The sequence below is a fragment of the Urtica dioica genome, chromosome 3 (genome assembly GCF_054948205.1).
Source record: "Urtica dioica subsp. dioica isolate 48M chromosome 3, U.dioica_male_clone48M_v1_H2, whole genome shotgun sequence".
NCBI classification, from domain to species: domain Eukaryota; kingdom Viridiplantae; phylum Streptophyta; class Magnoliopsida; order Rosales; family Urticaceae; genus Urtica; species Urtica dioica.
In genome coordinates, this window is record NC_142758.1 from 24,490,660 (window position 1) to 24,505,071 (window position 14,412).

At 36.4% G+C, this 14,412-nt stretch overlaps 1 protein-coding gene across 3 annotated transcripts; it reads right to left on the bottom strand.

Moving 5' to 3' along the window:
• Positions 1 to 702: 702 nt before the first annotated feature.
• Positions 703 to 12,606, bottom strand: LOC149402512 (calcium-transporting ATPase 9, plasma membrane-type-like). Of its 3 annotated transcripts, none has more exons than XM_089608908.1 (34): positions 12,475 to 12,606; positions 11,765 to 12,150; positions 10,922 to 11,038; positions 10,779 to 10,818; positions 10,428 to 10,543; positions 10,230 to 10,361; positions 9,647 to 9,736; positions 9,284 to 9,353; positions 8,957 to 9,027; positions 8,779 to 8,862; positions 8,597 to 8,674; positions 8,446 to 8,517; positions 7,814 to 7,897; positions 7,656 to 7,738; positions 7,482 to 7,590; positions 7,355 to 7,410; positions 7,212 to 7,254; positions 7,026 to 7,109; positions 6,805 to 6,942; positions 6,501 to 6,566; positions 6,297 to 6,395; positions 5,833 to 5,943; positions 5,491 to 5,658; positions 4,895 to 4,954; positions 4,611 to 4,775; positions 4,393 to 4,509; positions 3,682 to 3,780; positions 3,094 to 3,231; positions 2,563 to 2,663; positions 2,118 to 2,163; positions 1,898 to 2,032; positions 1,652 to 1,759; positions 1,472 to 1,563; positions 703 to 1,239 (listed from the first exon to the last, which is right to left on the bottom strand). In XM_089608908.1, the coding sequence occupies exons 2-34, from the start codon at positions 11,972 to 11,974 to the stop codon at positions 1,134 to 1,136; spliced, it is 3,288 nt and encodes a 1,095-aa protein (XP_089465034.1). In that variant the 5' UTR covers positions 11,975 to 12,150; positions 12,475 to 12,606; the 3' UTR covers positions 703 to 1,133. The 3 variants fall into 3 exon arrangements, with proteins under 3 accessions (XP_089465034.1, XP_089465035.1, XP_089465033.1); XM_089608909.1 differs by having other exon boundaries at positions 11,765 to 12,143; positions 12,475 to 12,592; XM_089608907.1 differs by having other exon boundaries at positions 11,765 to 12,146; positions 12,475 to 12,592.
• Between the last annotated feature and the right edge of the window lie 1,806 nt (positions 12,607 to 14,412).

Below are 14,412 nucleotides of genomic sequence, written 5' to 3' on the forward strand. Positions count from 1 at the left end.
ATCATCGCAGCGAGTTCTCTGGCGCTCGCGATGTTATGGAACCCATGAGGGAGTCCGCAAAGTCTAACCCAAAAAGGGGACGAGGAAAAGTCAAGTTCTTCCACATTAAGGTGAGCCGGCCACTGGTTTAGAATGAGCTGAAACCCCTTCAAGGTCCAAGGTCTACCTCCCAAGACCCGCATCATGTCATCTCTGTCATCGAATTTGAACTGAAAAAGGCCTGGTTTAATTTCTCTAACAGTCCATGGCTTTTTGCATTTCCATACTCCATTAAAAATATCCTTCACACGACGAGCTCCAAAAGACACCATAGAAATAATCTTCCCTCCCAGAAAAGAAGCTTCTGACCTTTCCCCATCTCCGTCAAGTTTCTCAGTAATCACAAGTTTTTTTTTCCAAGAAGGACGTGGTTTGAACTATCTCGTCCTCTTGATCTTCCTGTGAATCCATGTTCTCACACCAGTGTTTCCCCTCTCAGAACTGCTGAAAAAGGAGTTCTCTTACTAACACTCAAATTGTTTCCCTTTAAACTAACCTGAGCTGTGCGATAGAAAAAGCTAAAAGGAACTTGAAAAAGAACTCAAAACCCCAGCGAACAAGACAGACTTGCAGAAAAAAAAACAAAAAGAAAAAAAGACTCCTAACACTCAAAAAGAGCACTTGTACGGAGAGAAAAGGGATTTTCTCTCACTAGTTTTCGACTTGCATAAAATATATTCGATATATATGATAATTAATGGCGTTATCCTACATCCAAAAACATGAATAAACAATCTCTTGTTACCTTGGGTTATGACAATTGACTGTTAATAACTTGCTGGTATCTCCCCAAAAAAAATTTAAAAAAAAAGACAAACACACACAGAAAATAAGGCATATAAGGAACAAGTCACGACACCTTCGCAGTTGCTATCTATACTTTCGTTATTATACAAACTCCATAATGCGTTGCACCCAAAAACAATAAAACAAACTCAGAAGGTAGCAATGATAACCAAAATGGGTTGGCATATTACACAAAAGATAGCCAAGCCGCGTATACCGGTCTTACCAAGGCCAATAAAGAATAAAATCTTTCACAAATGTATTCACTAACTTCTCATAGGACCACTTCAGAGAGAAGATAGAGATATTTATGTTCTGCGAGCATTTCTGTACCACCGAATCGGTTTGCGAAAGTACTCGCTCAACGGAGTCTTTGGAACAGGAATGAACTTTCCAACGACAGCAAGAGGCCAACTGCAGATACACAACGGCAATCAGACTCGGATACTTCTGATATTATAACAAAATTCAACATGAGATTTAAAAAAAAAAAAAAAAAAAGTGCTGATTTTATTGGTGAATGATTCCTTAGAGAACGTTTGTTCCTCTCCCTCTATTAAGATTTATTCTATTTCTCATAATTATTAAACTATGTGTAATCAACAATACCCAGTTGCTTTAGTGAGAATTGGCAGAGTTTATTTACCTCACAACGGCGATACCAACACATATGAGCCAGTACGACCAGTTGAGCCTCACTGTTGAAGTGAACTTCCCGAGGAATTCGACGATTACTATCTGCAAATTGGATTGAGGTGTGTGTTAGTACCAACTAAATCCACTATTAATCTAGAAATAACAATAGATTGGTGTCGGTCTCAGTCACCTGAAGCACCACAGTAATCCCAACAATTCCGATGAAGAAGTGATTTTTATGCACTCCACTGAAGACGTTGAATTCATCTGGCTTCCGAGCATTGAACTCGTTGAATATCTGCATTTGAACAGAAAAATAACATCATATTTAGCACAGATACATCTCCACGCACACACCGAACAATATTGCTCAGGAGCATTGATTCTTGAGCTAAACACTAGGATCCGTATCGACATAATGTTGAATTCAACTTACTTGGCAAAGAACAAATGCATTGAATATGATGGTATTCTTCAGCTCGACGGCTTGTCTTCTAGGGTAAGTATTCAGATGAAGTATGCTATTGCCAGCGAAGTTAAGAGTCAACAAGATAGCAACTTGGTACATGGCCTGTAACAAAGGATTTCTTATTTTAATACAAAACCTTCAGAGATGCATAAAACACTACTAAGAGGTTATGAAAAAAGATCAACACCTGTACGAGTAAGTTCCTCCACATTATGTTTGTTATGAGAGGTTCCCTGCATAAAACATAAAATATTACATCAAATAATGTTAAGAATCAGCTATCTAGAATTGTTGCGCAGTAAAAAATATATATATATATATATATATATATATATATATATATATATATATATATATTGACTTTTTTTTTTACCTAAAAACATAACACTAAGACAATGGTGCTATTTCAAGAGCTAGCTGAATATCACATTCAAATAGTTACTAGCAGAATAAAGCAATAATGTTACAATTCCCCAAAAAAAGTTACAGTTAGAACCATTATAAAAATTTAATTGCACAATTATTTTACACCGATTTTTTATAACAATTTTACCTCCTTTTTTATATTTTGTAAAAAAAAAAAACCCCTACAAAATAAAAGAAATATAGTAGAACCAAGGGCTGTGCCAAACCTTCGGCCAACTGGCTTTCTATGCATGAGGTGGTCTGTGGGTGGTTCTGTAGCCAAAGCAAGTGCTCCAAGAGTATCCATGATCAAGTTAACCCACAGAAGCTGTACACACAGATAATCAAGAAATTTCATGAGAACGTACACAAACGCATTGGGAACTCTATATGAAGTACTTCTCAAAGACCCTTGGTTTCTTTTCCACTGGAAAATATAATCTTATGCAAGCGCTGGTTTGTACATATGAACAGCTTCCATGAAGAGAAGAAACGTCCAATATTTTTCTTCATAATCACAGAGAGCTACTTCACTTGAAGAAATAAACCTTGAAAAGGTGAGATTTGTCTTTTTAAAAGATAAGTTGAAATATTTTTTTCTAGAAATTCTAAAATAAAATTAAAGGAATCGGCAAGTATGAATCTAAAATGTCTTATGCAATGTGGTTTACCTCGAATATAAGACTGTTTCTTCAACAAATACATAACACACAAACTAGGTTAGGAAAAAAAAAGACAGATGTGTTTCGGAAGCCAACCTGCACTGCATTAAGAGGAACATCACCAGAAGATATTGCAGCTACAACATTTATGACAAGAGCAGCCACGTTCACAGTGAGTTGGAACTGAATAAATTTCTGGATATTTGCATATACAGATCTCCCCCACCGAACAACCTATGTAAGAAAAGACATAATAAGTTAGGGGGAAAAAAAACAAAGATTAGGTTTTTGAAGAAGTGAGTGATTATATTCCTCTCCCAAGAGAAGAAATCTGAAAACTTAACGACACCATGAATCATAAAAGGAAACTGTTTCGGGTTTTAGTACAAGATATTCTTCTCAAAGATTACACTTTTATCATACATTCAAAGCAATGTAGTTATACAAAAGAAATTGGGTGAATTAGAAATGCATCATCACCAACATTGTTTACTATTTCAATAAGAGTGCAATACATCACCAATGGTGATGCATTACCACGTGAAATAGAACTGACACCTGGGCCGCACTAAGTCTTGAAAATTTGAGAAATGATGTCGTATTGCAACACCCTAAGATGATATGTGTCGATAAATGTGTATTTTAAGCGCTACCCAGAAAAAAAAAATGTAAAATGATACTCACCTTGACAACTGAAGCAAAGTTATCATCTAAGATAATAATATCTGAACTTTCTTTTGCAACTTCAGTTCCTTGAATCCCCATAGAAAGACCAATATCTGCCTAAAATAGAAAATGTCGTAAATGCATTAAACTACTACCAATAATTATTATAATAATAAATAAAGAAAACAAAACATAAAAAGAAAAATAGATCAATTAACACTGACAATATCTTATCTTCGCAGTGTAGGGTAGAGGAAAACATTATTATGCAGAAATGAAACACAATGCGGATATATTTAACCATTAAGATATTTATAACTATTCAAATTTGAATTTGCTTTTCATATCCTATTGTAAAATTGACTGGGCATTTCAAGATTGACGACGGTGTCATGGCCCTTTGATGTTGACACCCCTACGAAATCCCAAAAACTCACCAGCCCCACAATGCGGATATATTTAACCATTAAGATATTTATAACTATTCAAATTTGAATTTGCTTTTCATATCCTATTGTAAAATTGACTGGGCATTTCAAGATTGACGACGGTGTCATGGCCCTTTGATGTTGACACCCCTACGAAATCCCAAAAACTCACCAGCCCCACAAGGACAATATTGGACCACAAGAAATATCCTTCTCAAGTTGGAAAAGTGCAATGATTTTTTTTTTTAAAGAAACAACAGCCATGAACAATGAAATTATGAAATGCACAATGATGACAGACCTCGTGAAGTGCAGGTGCGTCATTGGTGCCATCTCCAGTTACAGCGACGACTTCTCCGGACTTGCGTAATGATTGGACAAGCAATAGTTTGTCATTCGGTGAAGATCTTCCCATTACCTGTATGATTGCTTCAACTTTAGTACATTACTACTCCAAGACTGGGTTGTCCAGTGGACGGATACTACATTTAATAGCTTAACATTCTCTTTTGTGGGTACCGTTATCTTCTTGGCAACTTGCTCCCTTTCCTTCTCCGAGAGAGCGCGGAAATCTTTTCCTTCAATGATGTTAGGATGAGTAGCGTCTTCTAGAGAACGGAGTATTCCACACTCCAATGCGATCGCTTTGGCTGTTTGTAGATTGTCACCAGTAACCATGCGTACCTAGAGAGCAAAGCAAGGATTATGTCGCATCATTGATATAAGAAGAGACAATAAGGTTCTAAAAGACCATTTTGCAATCACATACACATAGCATAGCAGTCTAGAGGAAATTGGAGTACCTTAACACCAGCAGCTGTGCATATTCTCACAGCATCTTGAACTCCAGGACGACAAGGATCCTACAGACAAGGCATGGTGTCAGATCATTATGTAACGAAATATATCACAGGACGACCTTAGTTTGCTACAAGCCATAAAGCTTGTAGAGTCGCCATTGTTTGATGAGCCAATGACAATACATCATTTGATACTAAAATGGAAATAGGGGTAAAATATCCATTGTTTCCTTAAGGTTGTACAGTTGAAATCAAGATCAATACACTTGAACTGAGAAAACTCTGCCTCAGAAGTGGGGGAAAAGAAGAGGTTCACACCTCGGTAATTTTGAAGCTTACTTAAATTTCACATAATATGACCTGAACATAGCTCCTGCGTAGAATTTTTTTTTTTAAAAGCTCTTGTTCATATCCAAGTAAAAAGGAAGGATAACAGATGGATGATGCAGTAAAACAACGATAATAAACCGGAATAAGGGCATCGTTTTCACTTTAGCAGTGTAAAAGAGAATGCACATATAAACGTGGGAGTGAGCTTATTTATTTAAGACATATATACTATTTATTCATATAAATGCAGGAGTGGTTCTTAGGCATACTTTTATTCCTACAATGGCAAGCAAGATAAGGTCATCATCAGGTAAAGCCCATTGAGATAGTTCCTCTTCTTCGACAGGAACTCTGTCGATCTCATAGTCTCTGTATGCGATAGCAACACATCGCAAACTTCTCGCAGCCATATCATCAATTGCTTCCTTAAAAAATTCCTGTTAAAGATATAAGAATTTTTTTTGAAGACCGTTCTGTATACTCAAATCCAGTACATGTATAGTAAACTAATATTTATACCAACTTCATAATTTTCTTGGAGTATATGAGCTTATTGTAGATATATATATTGCCAGAACTTCCAAAACTAATAGTTGATAAGTAGTCCGTACCTTAACATCGTCGATGAACTGAAGACAGCCATTTGAATCAAGATACCTCGTACACGAAGTCAAAACTATCTCAGCTGCTCCTTTCCAATATATATGAACTTTTCTGTCCATCTGCCCAGGAACATGTATAATGTCATTAAATAAATTAAAATATTAAAAAAAATAAAAATAAATAAAAAGGACCCTCTTCTCTTCCAAATAGAAATTAGGCTTATGCACATTATATACACAGCCTTTATGCAGATTTGAAAATAAATAAGGTAGCAAGAAGGTTTCGGTGAGCAGACATGTTGGGAGATTGAATTAATTCTTACTCGAAAAGATTTATATGGGAAATAAAAAGCAAGACTAGCGTGGAAAACTTTCTGTTCATATGCATGTTCAAGAGAAATTACAATTACGAAATTTCAGAAAGTTCCAAACTAGCAGAAGGTGACACAGCACCATAAAAAGTATATGCTTACCCGCTTCACTGCAACACCACCTCGTTTTTTCTCTGAGTTGAATGGGAAAACATGAAGAATGATGGTTTCTGATCTGATGTGATCAAATTTCATCCCTAACTACAAGACATAGGTTGCTGAGTTATTTTCTGCAGAATTAAAAATGGAATATAGATAACATGTATACATGCTCTCACTAAGATCAATTAATAAGAGAAAAATTACCTTCACAGCCCACGAAAGGATTGCCTTTTCTGTTGGAGAACCAGACACCTCAGCTTCCACACCACCCTGCTAAATGAAGCCCAGTTAAAAGACAAATCTGGTGCAATATCAGAGAAGGTCAATAATAAAACTTATGTTCCTGCGTCTAATAGAAAAAAAATAAAATAAAATAAAGGTTCAAGGAAACTGAAGGATAATGCACAAGGATTGCCTCATTAACACTTCATTCAGAACTCATACTTCATAGCAATAAATTTTTACATATTTCCGAATACGTATGGACCTTCATTGCCCAGAGGCTTACCTTGGGCATAAAAACATTGCCTGTTGTATTCTGTGCGACGCCTTCACTGAGTAGAGAAGAAGTCAGATGGTTCAACTGCAATTGATCATATGGCTCGTTCATCTTGTCTTTGCCAACATATGCCTCAACCACAGTCATCTGCAGCGCATAAATTCTCTCCATTAAAATACGAGAATCATGTTCATCCTGTAAAGCTCAACAGTACAAATGGTTACACTTACCTGATTCAAAGTTAACGTTCCAGTTTTATCACTGCAAATTGTTGTTGCGGAGCCCATAGTCTCACAGGCAGACAACCTCCGGACCTGCAGATATACGACTCTTAGAAAGCGGCAGACAGATTAAAAAAGATGTGCATCAAGTGAAGGAAGAGTAAAAAAAACAGAGATAAAAGATAGAAAAATTACCAGCGCCTTATCCGCCATCATTTTCCTCATTGAGTAGGCTAGTCTGTCATGGAATAGAAGTACAAAAATAAATTGGATGCTAAGAAAGAGTAGTAAATTTATTAATACTAAAATAAACAATAACAAATCTGTATAACACGTACGTCAAGGTAACAGCCAAAGGAAGTCCTTCCGGCACTGCAACGACCACAATTGTGACCTGAAAGGTTTTACAGTTAAGAAAAGACCCTGAAAAATATACATGAACAAACCACGAGGAATTTAACTTACAGCAATTGTAAAGATTTTAATGACATCATCTATTGCAGTACTGAATTTGGTCTTGCCCTTCACGAACTGGACAGTTCCATCAAGAGCTGTTGTTTTTCCAGTGAAGTATCTAAGAATCCAAAAAAAAAAGAGTTACAGTTGATGCATTGACATATGAGAGTGCCAAAGGCATACCTTCCCAAGAGGACAGCAAGGACAGAGACAGCAACTGACAGCCCAACTACTCCGATAAAAGTAGCAACTCCATTCAAGCGCACCTATCACAGAACAACAGCTCTTTAATTAAAGAAGATATATCATCTCAAGGCCCAAGATTTGTGTGAAAAGCATACCTGCAACGGTGTTTCTTCACCAGTATCCTCTGATATACTAGCCATTAGCAATCCCCACTCAGTATTGATTCCAACACCAGTTACCTAAAGATAGATCACTAACATAGGTAAAAAAGTGATGATGGTTAAAGTGGAAACTCTAAGAACTTAGATGAAACCCTGGGGGACAATCTGCTGACTACATGAGAACAAATCAAAAGATAAGGAAACAAAAAATTAAATAAACAAGTTGCATCACAATATTGATTAGGCAGTTAAATGGGGATACTGAATATAAATATAAAAATGTATTGTCCACTCGGAAAGAAAACTTTTTACATCGATGCAGTGTAAGCATTGGAGGTTCAGCCAAGATAATTACTGGGCCTGTTAGTTGCATATCATTCAAAATTGCGATAATTGTAATAAAAATTAAAATATTTAATAACAAAATATCTTAATATAATAACAAAATATATTCATAAAAAGTACATTAAATTGATACCAAAATAATAGAATTCTAGCGCAGTAAAACCTTGTAAAATAATCATTATTAAAAAAATATAATATATATGATGAAATTGCAGACTTTTAGTTATCTACTGCATCATAAATAACATATCATAACCAGGCTGATCATAAGGAAATCTTACCAGCATAGTACCAACACCGTCTGCTACTTTACAACCAGACATCAGAAAGGGTGCTTTGTGATCTTTGTGAACCTGCAAAAAGCTTGATACTTGAGAATGAAAATCACTGGGATTAAAACACAGAAAAGTACCACAAGGTTTGAGAACTCACGATCTTGCTTTCCCCGGTCATGCTTGATTCATCAATAGCTAGAGAATGGCCAGTGATTATGATTCCATCAGCAGGGACCTGAACCAAAACAGATCATTGGGTTTTAGATTACGAATGGAAAATAACCTTGCGAATATATATACATACATATATATGCATACATAACAATTTGAAAGTTTTACCTGATCACCAATTTTAAGAGGTATGACGTCCCCAACAACTATATCAAATATAGAAATTTTTACTGGTCTCCCATCTCTCATAACCTGAAGAATGTATTATATAATAGAACCAGTTTACCATGATTAAAAAAAAAAAAAAAAAATTTAAATAAACTTTCCAGGCTGCAGAGATTCTCACCTCCAACTGTATGTTTTGCTTTTCTGCATTTAAGTTTTGGAACTGAAGAGATTGGCGATAATCGCTGATTGCTGGAGCACGGCACGAATAAAAACAGAATAAATTATTTTTGTTACAAAGAGACATTACTCTAGTAAGAAATGTCCTGCTCTAAGAAACACCATAGAAGTACATATCCATCTAATCATGTAAGAACTTCTGTACTCAATTGGTTTGAAAAAAAAAATCAAAATTTATCATATGATGGCACACCACAACACAACACTAAGTGTTACAAGCTATGAGGATGTTTATACAAGAGAAGATTCAAAAGATAAAATATTATACCTGTAACAACTATAACAAGGAGAACTGCAAAGGTAATGCTTCCCCCATCATACCATCCTTCTTCAATACCCTACCATCATATCATGAAAGAAAGATAGTGTTCGATGAATAAAGAAAGAGATGAGATATGAATAAGTAGACAAAGGAAAATAATGTTTATTAAATAAATGCCATTGAAAGTTCTCGAATAAATGAGAAAGTTTACCTTGATTGATTTGTAAATTATTATCTACGTTTAACGTGAAATTTTATAGCTTATTCATCATTAAGATACAAGACATAATTTTACTTTACGCATGTTAGCATAAGCTATCGTATCCCGAAGTCATAAAAGGAAAACTATCAAAAGAATGTCAAACAGACCTCGGTTTTTATTCCAAGTACCAATGAAACCACAGCAGCTATGATAAGAATTATTAGTGTTAGATCTTGCCAAGCTTCCCATAGAAACCTCTGCGCAAAAAAAAACATGTATAGCTCAACATTGCATAATGGCCTGTAAACTTAGCTTACGGAAAATGGCCTATAAACTTAGCTTACGGAACCAAAGTTCATGAGGATTCGTTCCGGAATTTTATGAAGTCTTTCGCTTGGATTGAGAGGAGGCTCAGACGATGCTTTTGGTTTTCGTGGATTTTAGTATGGTGTTTTGTTTTTCCTTCGGAGCAGCGAGCAGGGAGCATTGGACGGGTTTTTAGTTTTTGCAATCTCTAGGAAGTTTTTTTCTCAGATAGCCTCGTAGGATGTTTGTTTTTGGGGTGTCCCTTTTTACTTTGTTCTATTTTTTGGGGCTTGTTTCGTGTTTTTCCTGAAGCAATACTCATGTAATTGGCTATTGCATGTTTTCAATATAACGGTGTTCTTGTTTCAAAAAAAAAAAAAAAAAAATTGCAAATTCTGTGAGAGCAATATAAGTAATTGAAGAAAATTTCTAAAGTAAAATTACCCAAAAACTACGCCCTTTTTTCCGAGGATACGTATTTGACCCGTATCCATTTCTCCTCTTGAATAAGTCATTCTCATCCCCATCAATGCCCTTCTCTATATTTGTTTTCAACATAGCTGCTATGGCCTTGACCTGGTAATTGTCAATTTAATCAGTATATGAACGTATCCAAAACCCTCTTTAGTCAAGAATACAAACCCCTCCGTAATCTTGTAAAGCAGAAACATTGTGGTCTCTGGTCATGGAAGCAAGTTGTTCTAGAGCAATTGCATAGTCGCCATTTTGAGTTGGTGGGGATACAGATGGACCTAACACTATATCGAGAATAATGACGTTAAGACGTTTAGCGGCACCATATAAATACAATTACATAAACTCACGGTAGCCAAACAGATTTAAATTACATTGTCAATTCACACATACAAATTTACATTTGTATAACGATTTACGGAATTGCATTGAGTGTCCATGATCTATGGAATAACATTCAAATATTAGCTAACAAAAGAAAATATGATGGTAAAGAAAAAAATGTTGAAAGTAACATACCAATTTGTCTTTCTCCAGCCATTTTGAAAAGTAACGCAGCCTAAAACACCAAACGATCTTCACTGAGAATTTGTTTTTTCTTTAATCATATATGATTAAAAAAAAAAAGCATACGATTTTTACAAGTTTGTGAAAATCATTACCCTTATAACTTGTGCATGAGATCTTATCATTCTCCGTCTCTGCTCTTTCTCCTCTTCTTTTTTTAAGTCCAAAGTGTACCGAAAACGGCGGGAAGCATTTAATACCAATGCTGCTTGCTGGAAAATAAACCATTATCTTTTTTAAATACCCAAAGGGAAACAAATTTTACTTTCCAAAAAAAAAAAATTTCTAAGAGTCAACAACAAATATAGCATATAAATCAGATAATGATCAAAATTCAACATGAGCTGATAAAATTATGGTCTCGGAGCATGACAAATATTTTCTAATCCCTCTGAATCTACAACTATCAAGGTAGATTCATATGGTTCTCCGGTCTCGGATACCAATTTACCGAGGTAGTTTCATATCAAGACGCTCAAACATTCTTTCTCCTTCTGATTGTCGTTTCTACCACTGATAACGACATCAAATTCTTCGTCGCGATTATTTTTACATTTGGTGAATTCAAACATCGACACGGCAGGCACAAAACCCTAACAACCTCCAAGCCATCTCGTCGTCGCCGAAAAGATGACTATGCTAGGCTAAAAAAAATCCCAATCAAATGGCTCTTCTAGATTCATCGACCTCTCATAACAAATAAATTTCGGACTCATTACCAAAATTATCACTTTTTCATTCAACAATTCACCTCTCAACCAGTGTCGAAACCCTCAACATCTTTTCAACGCAACACCGAGCTCCATATTCAAATTCTCTCAACGGCGTTCCAATTCTCTCAATATCCGGACACAACATATTCCATCTCAACAAACAACAACCAAAAAACATTAACATTTCTAAATAACAAATTAAACAAATGCATAAAATCAATTTACCCGCCATCGCCGCAGAGTCTCGTGAGACGCATTCTTCGTGTGAGCAATATCGAAAGGATCGATTTCCTCATCCTCTTCCTCGAAATCTCCCTGCCGCTTCCCGGCCTCCAAATCGTCTTTGACGCCACCTCCTCCACCGGAGCCTGGAACCGCCTGAGATGTCCCCGGAAGCAAGCCATTGGTGGAAGAGCTTGAGCCTAGCGACGCCATTGAAGCCCCAAAGAAAAAAGAAGAAGAATCTAAACTCTTCTCTCTCTCTCTGAGTTTCTCTCTGTATATATATGTAAACCACTTCTTCTTCTAGCGGTACTACGAGTGTCGCACGAGAGATGGCACAGCACCGTAATTTCACCTCTGGCTTATACGGAGCTCACCACCTCTTCTTCCTCCGGCGAGAAACAAAAATAAAAATAAAATAAAAAATATTTACGAAAGACTGTCAAACCAACAAGAAGATAACGAACAAAAACGAAACGAAACTAGAAGCGTCTGCGGGAGAGAGATTGAAGAGAAAGAACGGGTCTAAGAAACGAAAGGATGAGAGGAGATTAAGGATTTTTTTTTGTTTCTCTTTTTTAGCTATTAGTGACTATTATTATTTTTTTTATTTTTAAGGAATATATTTGTAAATCGGCGTTGAACCGAGATTAACGGTAAGCGCGTTTCACAGGTAAGGAATGATATTGAGAGAGAGAGAGAAAGGAACTTACTTGGTGCCGATTCATCGGAGCATAGTTGATTCGACAGAGAAATGTTGGGTGTTTTTTTTTTCTTTCACTAATACTGAATGAAACACATTTGATAATAGTAAATAATATTAAGGGGAAGACAGAGGTACTCCATGAAATTTCTTGGAACTTTCATTGATGGTTCGTTTCATTTTGTCGTTAGAGTCTTAATTTTTAATTAAACTAATGTAATTTAAAATATAGGGGTGTTAAAAGCAGGCCGATAATAATTTTTTAGTGTTTAAAAAAAAAACTGACGATTTTCTGTTACAAGGTTTGGAGAAATAAAATAAAGTATTATTTTCATATTGGAATGTCATGGACATCACCACCTTCCACTATGAGGGTGGGAAATGAAAAGACAGATCACTTTAAGATGATTAACAATAGATTCGAAAAAGAAAAAAAACAATAGATTATATTTATGCTCTACGTCACATCTTTGGATGTTCTGCTGATCAGCAAAAACCTCCTGCCACCGGTTAGGAGATATATATGTTTTGGCAAATTAGCCGAAACATTATCTTAAACATTATAAGAAAAGAGAAATCAAAAGAGAGAAGACAAATGTCTTCGAGAACAATGCCAAGGTCATTTGTATTGTGGGCGTACTGTTGGAGCGGAGCAGCTTGACTATGGAGGCACAATCAATTTGAACCTCTAGGTTGGAGATGCCTAGATCTCTGCTAATCATCAATCTTCTTCTAACTGTCAGGGTCTCCACGATAGCAAGACTCATGTGGACAAGGTCAATGAAAGAACTTATCACCGTTCCATTATGGGACCTGAAAACCCCACCCAGCCAACAACGGAGGCCGTCCGTGATCAGCGCTGCGCTTCAGTGTTTAGAGCTATGCCATTTGCGCTCGGAGGGAAATCGGTGAAGTAGTCGTCGTAGGTTAGGCCACCTAGTTGTTGCATTTTCGGTAGTCTGTAGTTCAAAACCCAATTTATGACTTTCGTAGGAGGGCGTGTATCTGGTCGTTGAACATTTGGAGTCATTGCGGTGGTTCCAACAATTCTAGGCGATTCCTCAAACTCCATAATGCTTAGAGATTACTTGATGTGAGAAAGGAACCCTCTTGGATCCTATGTGGCATGGTTTAGTTTGGCAAAACAATTTTGTTTAAATTGTTAAAAATAAGCTGCAATAAGATATTCAAGACCTGGGTTACTCAAAGTAACTTTCTTCCCGCGCGAATATAACTGGAAATATCATTTTCCAATTATGAATATTATGGTGAGATATTCTCGGATATTTGATTTTCGAGAATAACAAATTCACGAGACATTTTGTGTTAACCTTATAAAGCTCCTTGTGAGTCGAATTAGATTAATCACTTTTTCTGTTAGGTAAATTCACGCAGCCTTAAACGTCGTACTAGTCTCTCTGCCTTGGAGATCTTCATCGACAACTAGTTTTGGTGCTTGCAACTGATGTATCTTTATTTGTGTAGAGTTTGTAAGTGCGGGTTTTCTGCATTGACGTGCTTGTCAATCTTCGGGAGAGGATTGAGAGAAAGAGAGAAGGAGTCTTTGATCTGAGGGGAGCTCAGATTTCCATCCATTAGAGAAGTCAAAGACGAAGGTGTTTGAGAGGGAGTCTGAAAACCTAAATCATATACCTTTGACTATTGAGATAGTGGATTGTTTTCATAACTATATGTATCAATCTCCCTGCATAGGTGCTTTATCACCGAACATGGTTGTTGTCGCTCGTTTTCGTACAACGATTTAGAAGCTCTAAATGGTTCGACCAAAGGCCAGACAAGTAGTCGCGTTCGAGCTTGAGCATCCTGAACTCGGTATCCCGAGTTCGTCCCTAGTTGTGAATGACCTCCCACGTCCTCCAAGATATCCTGAAATGAGAAGGACAAGTGAACTACAAGGGGGAAACTAGGGACGAACTCGGGATACCGA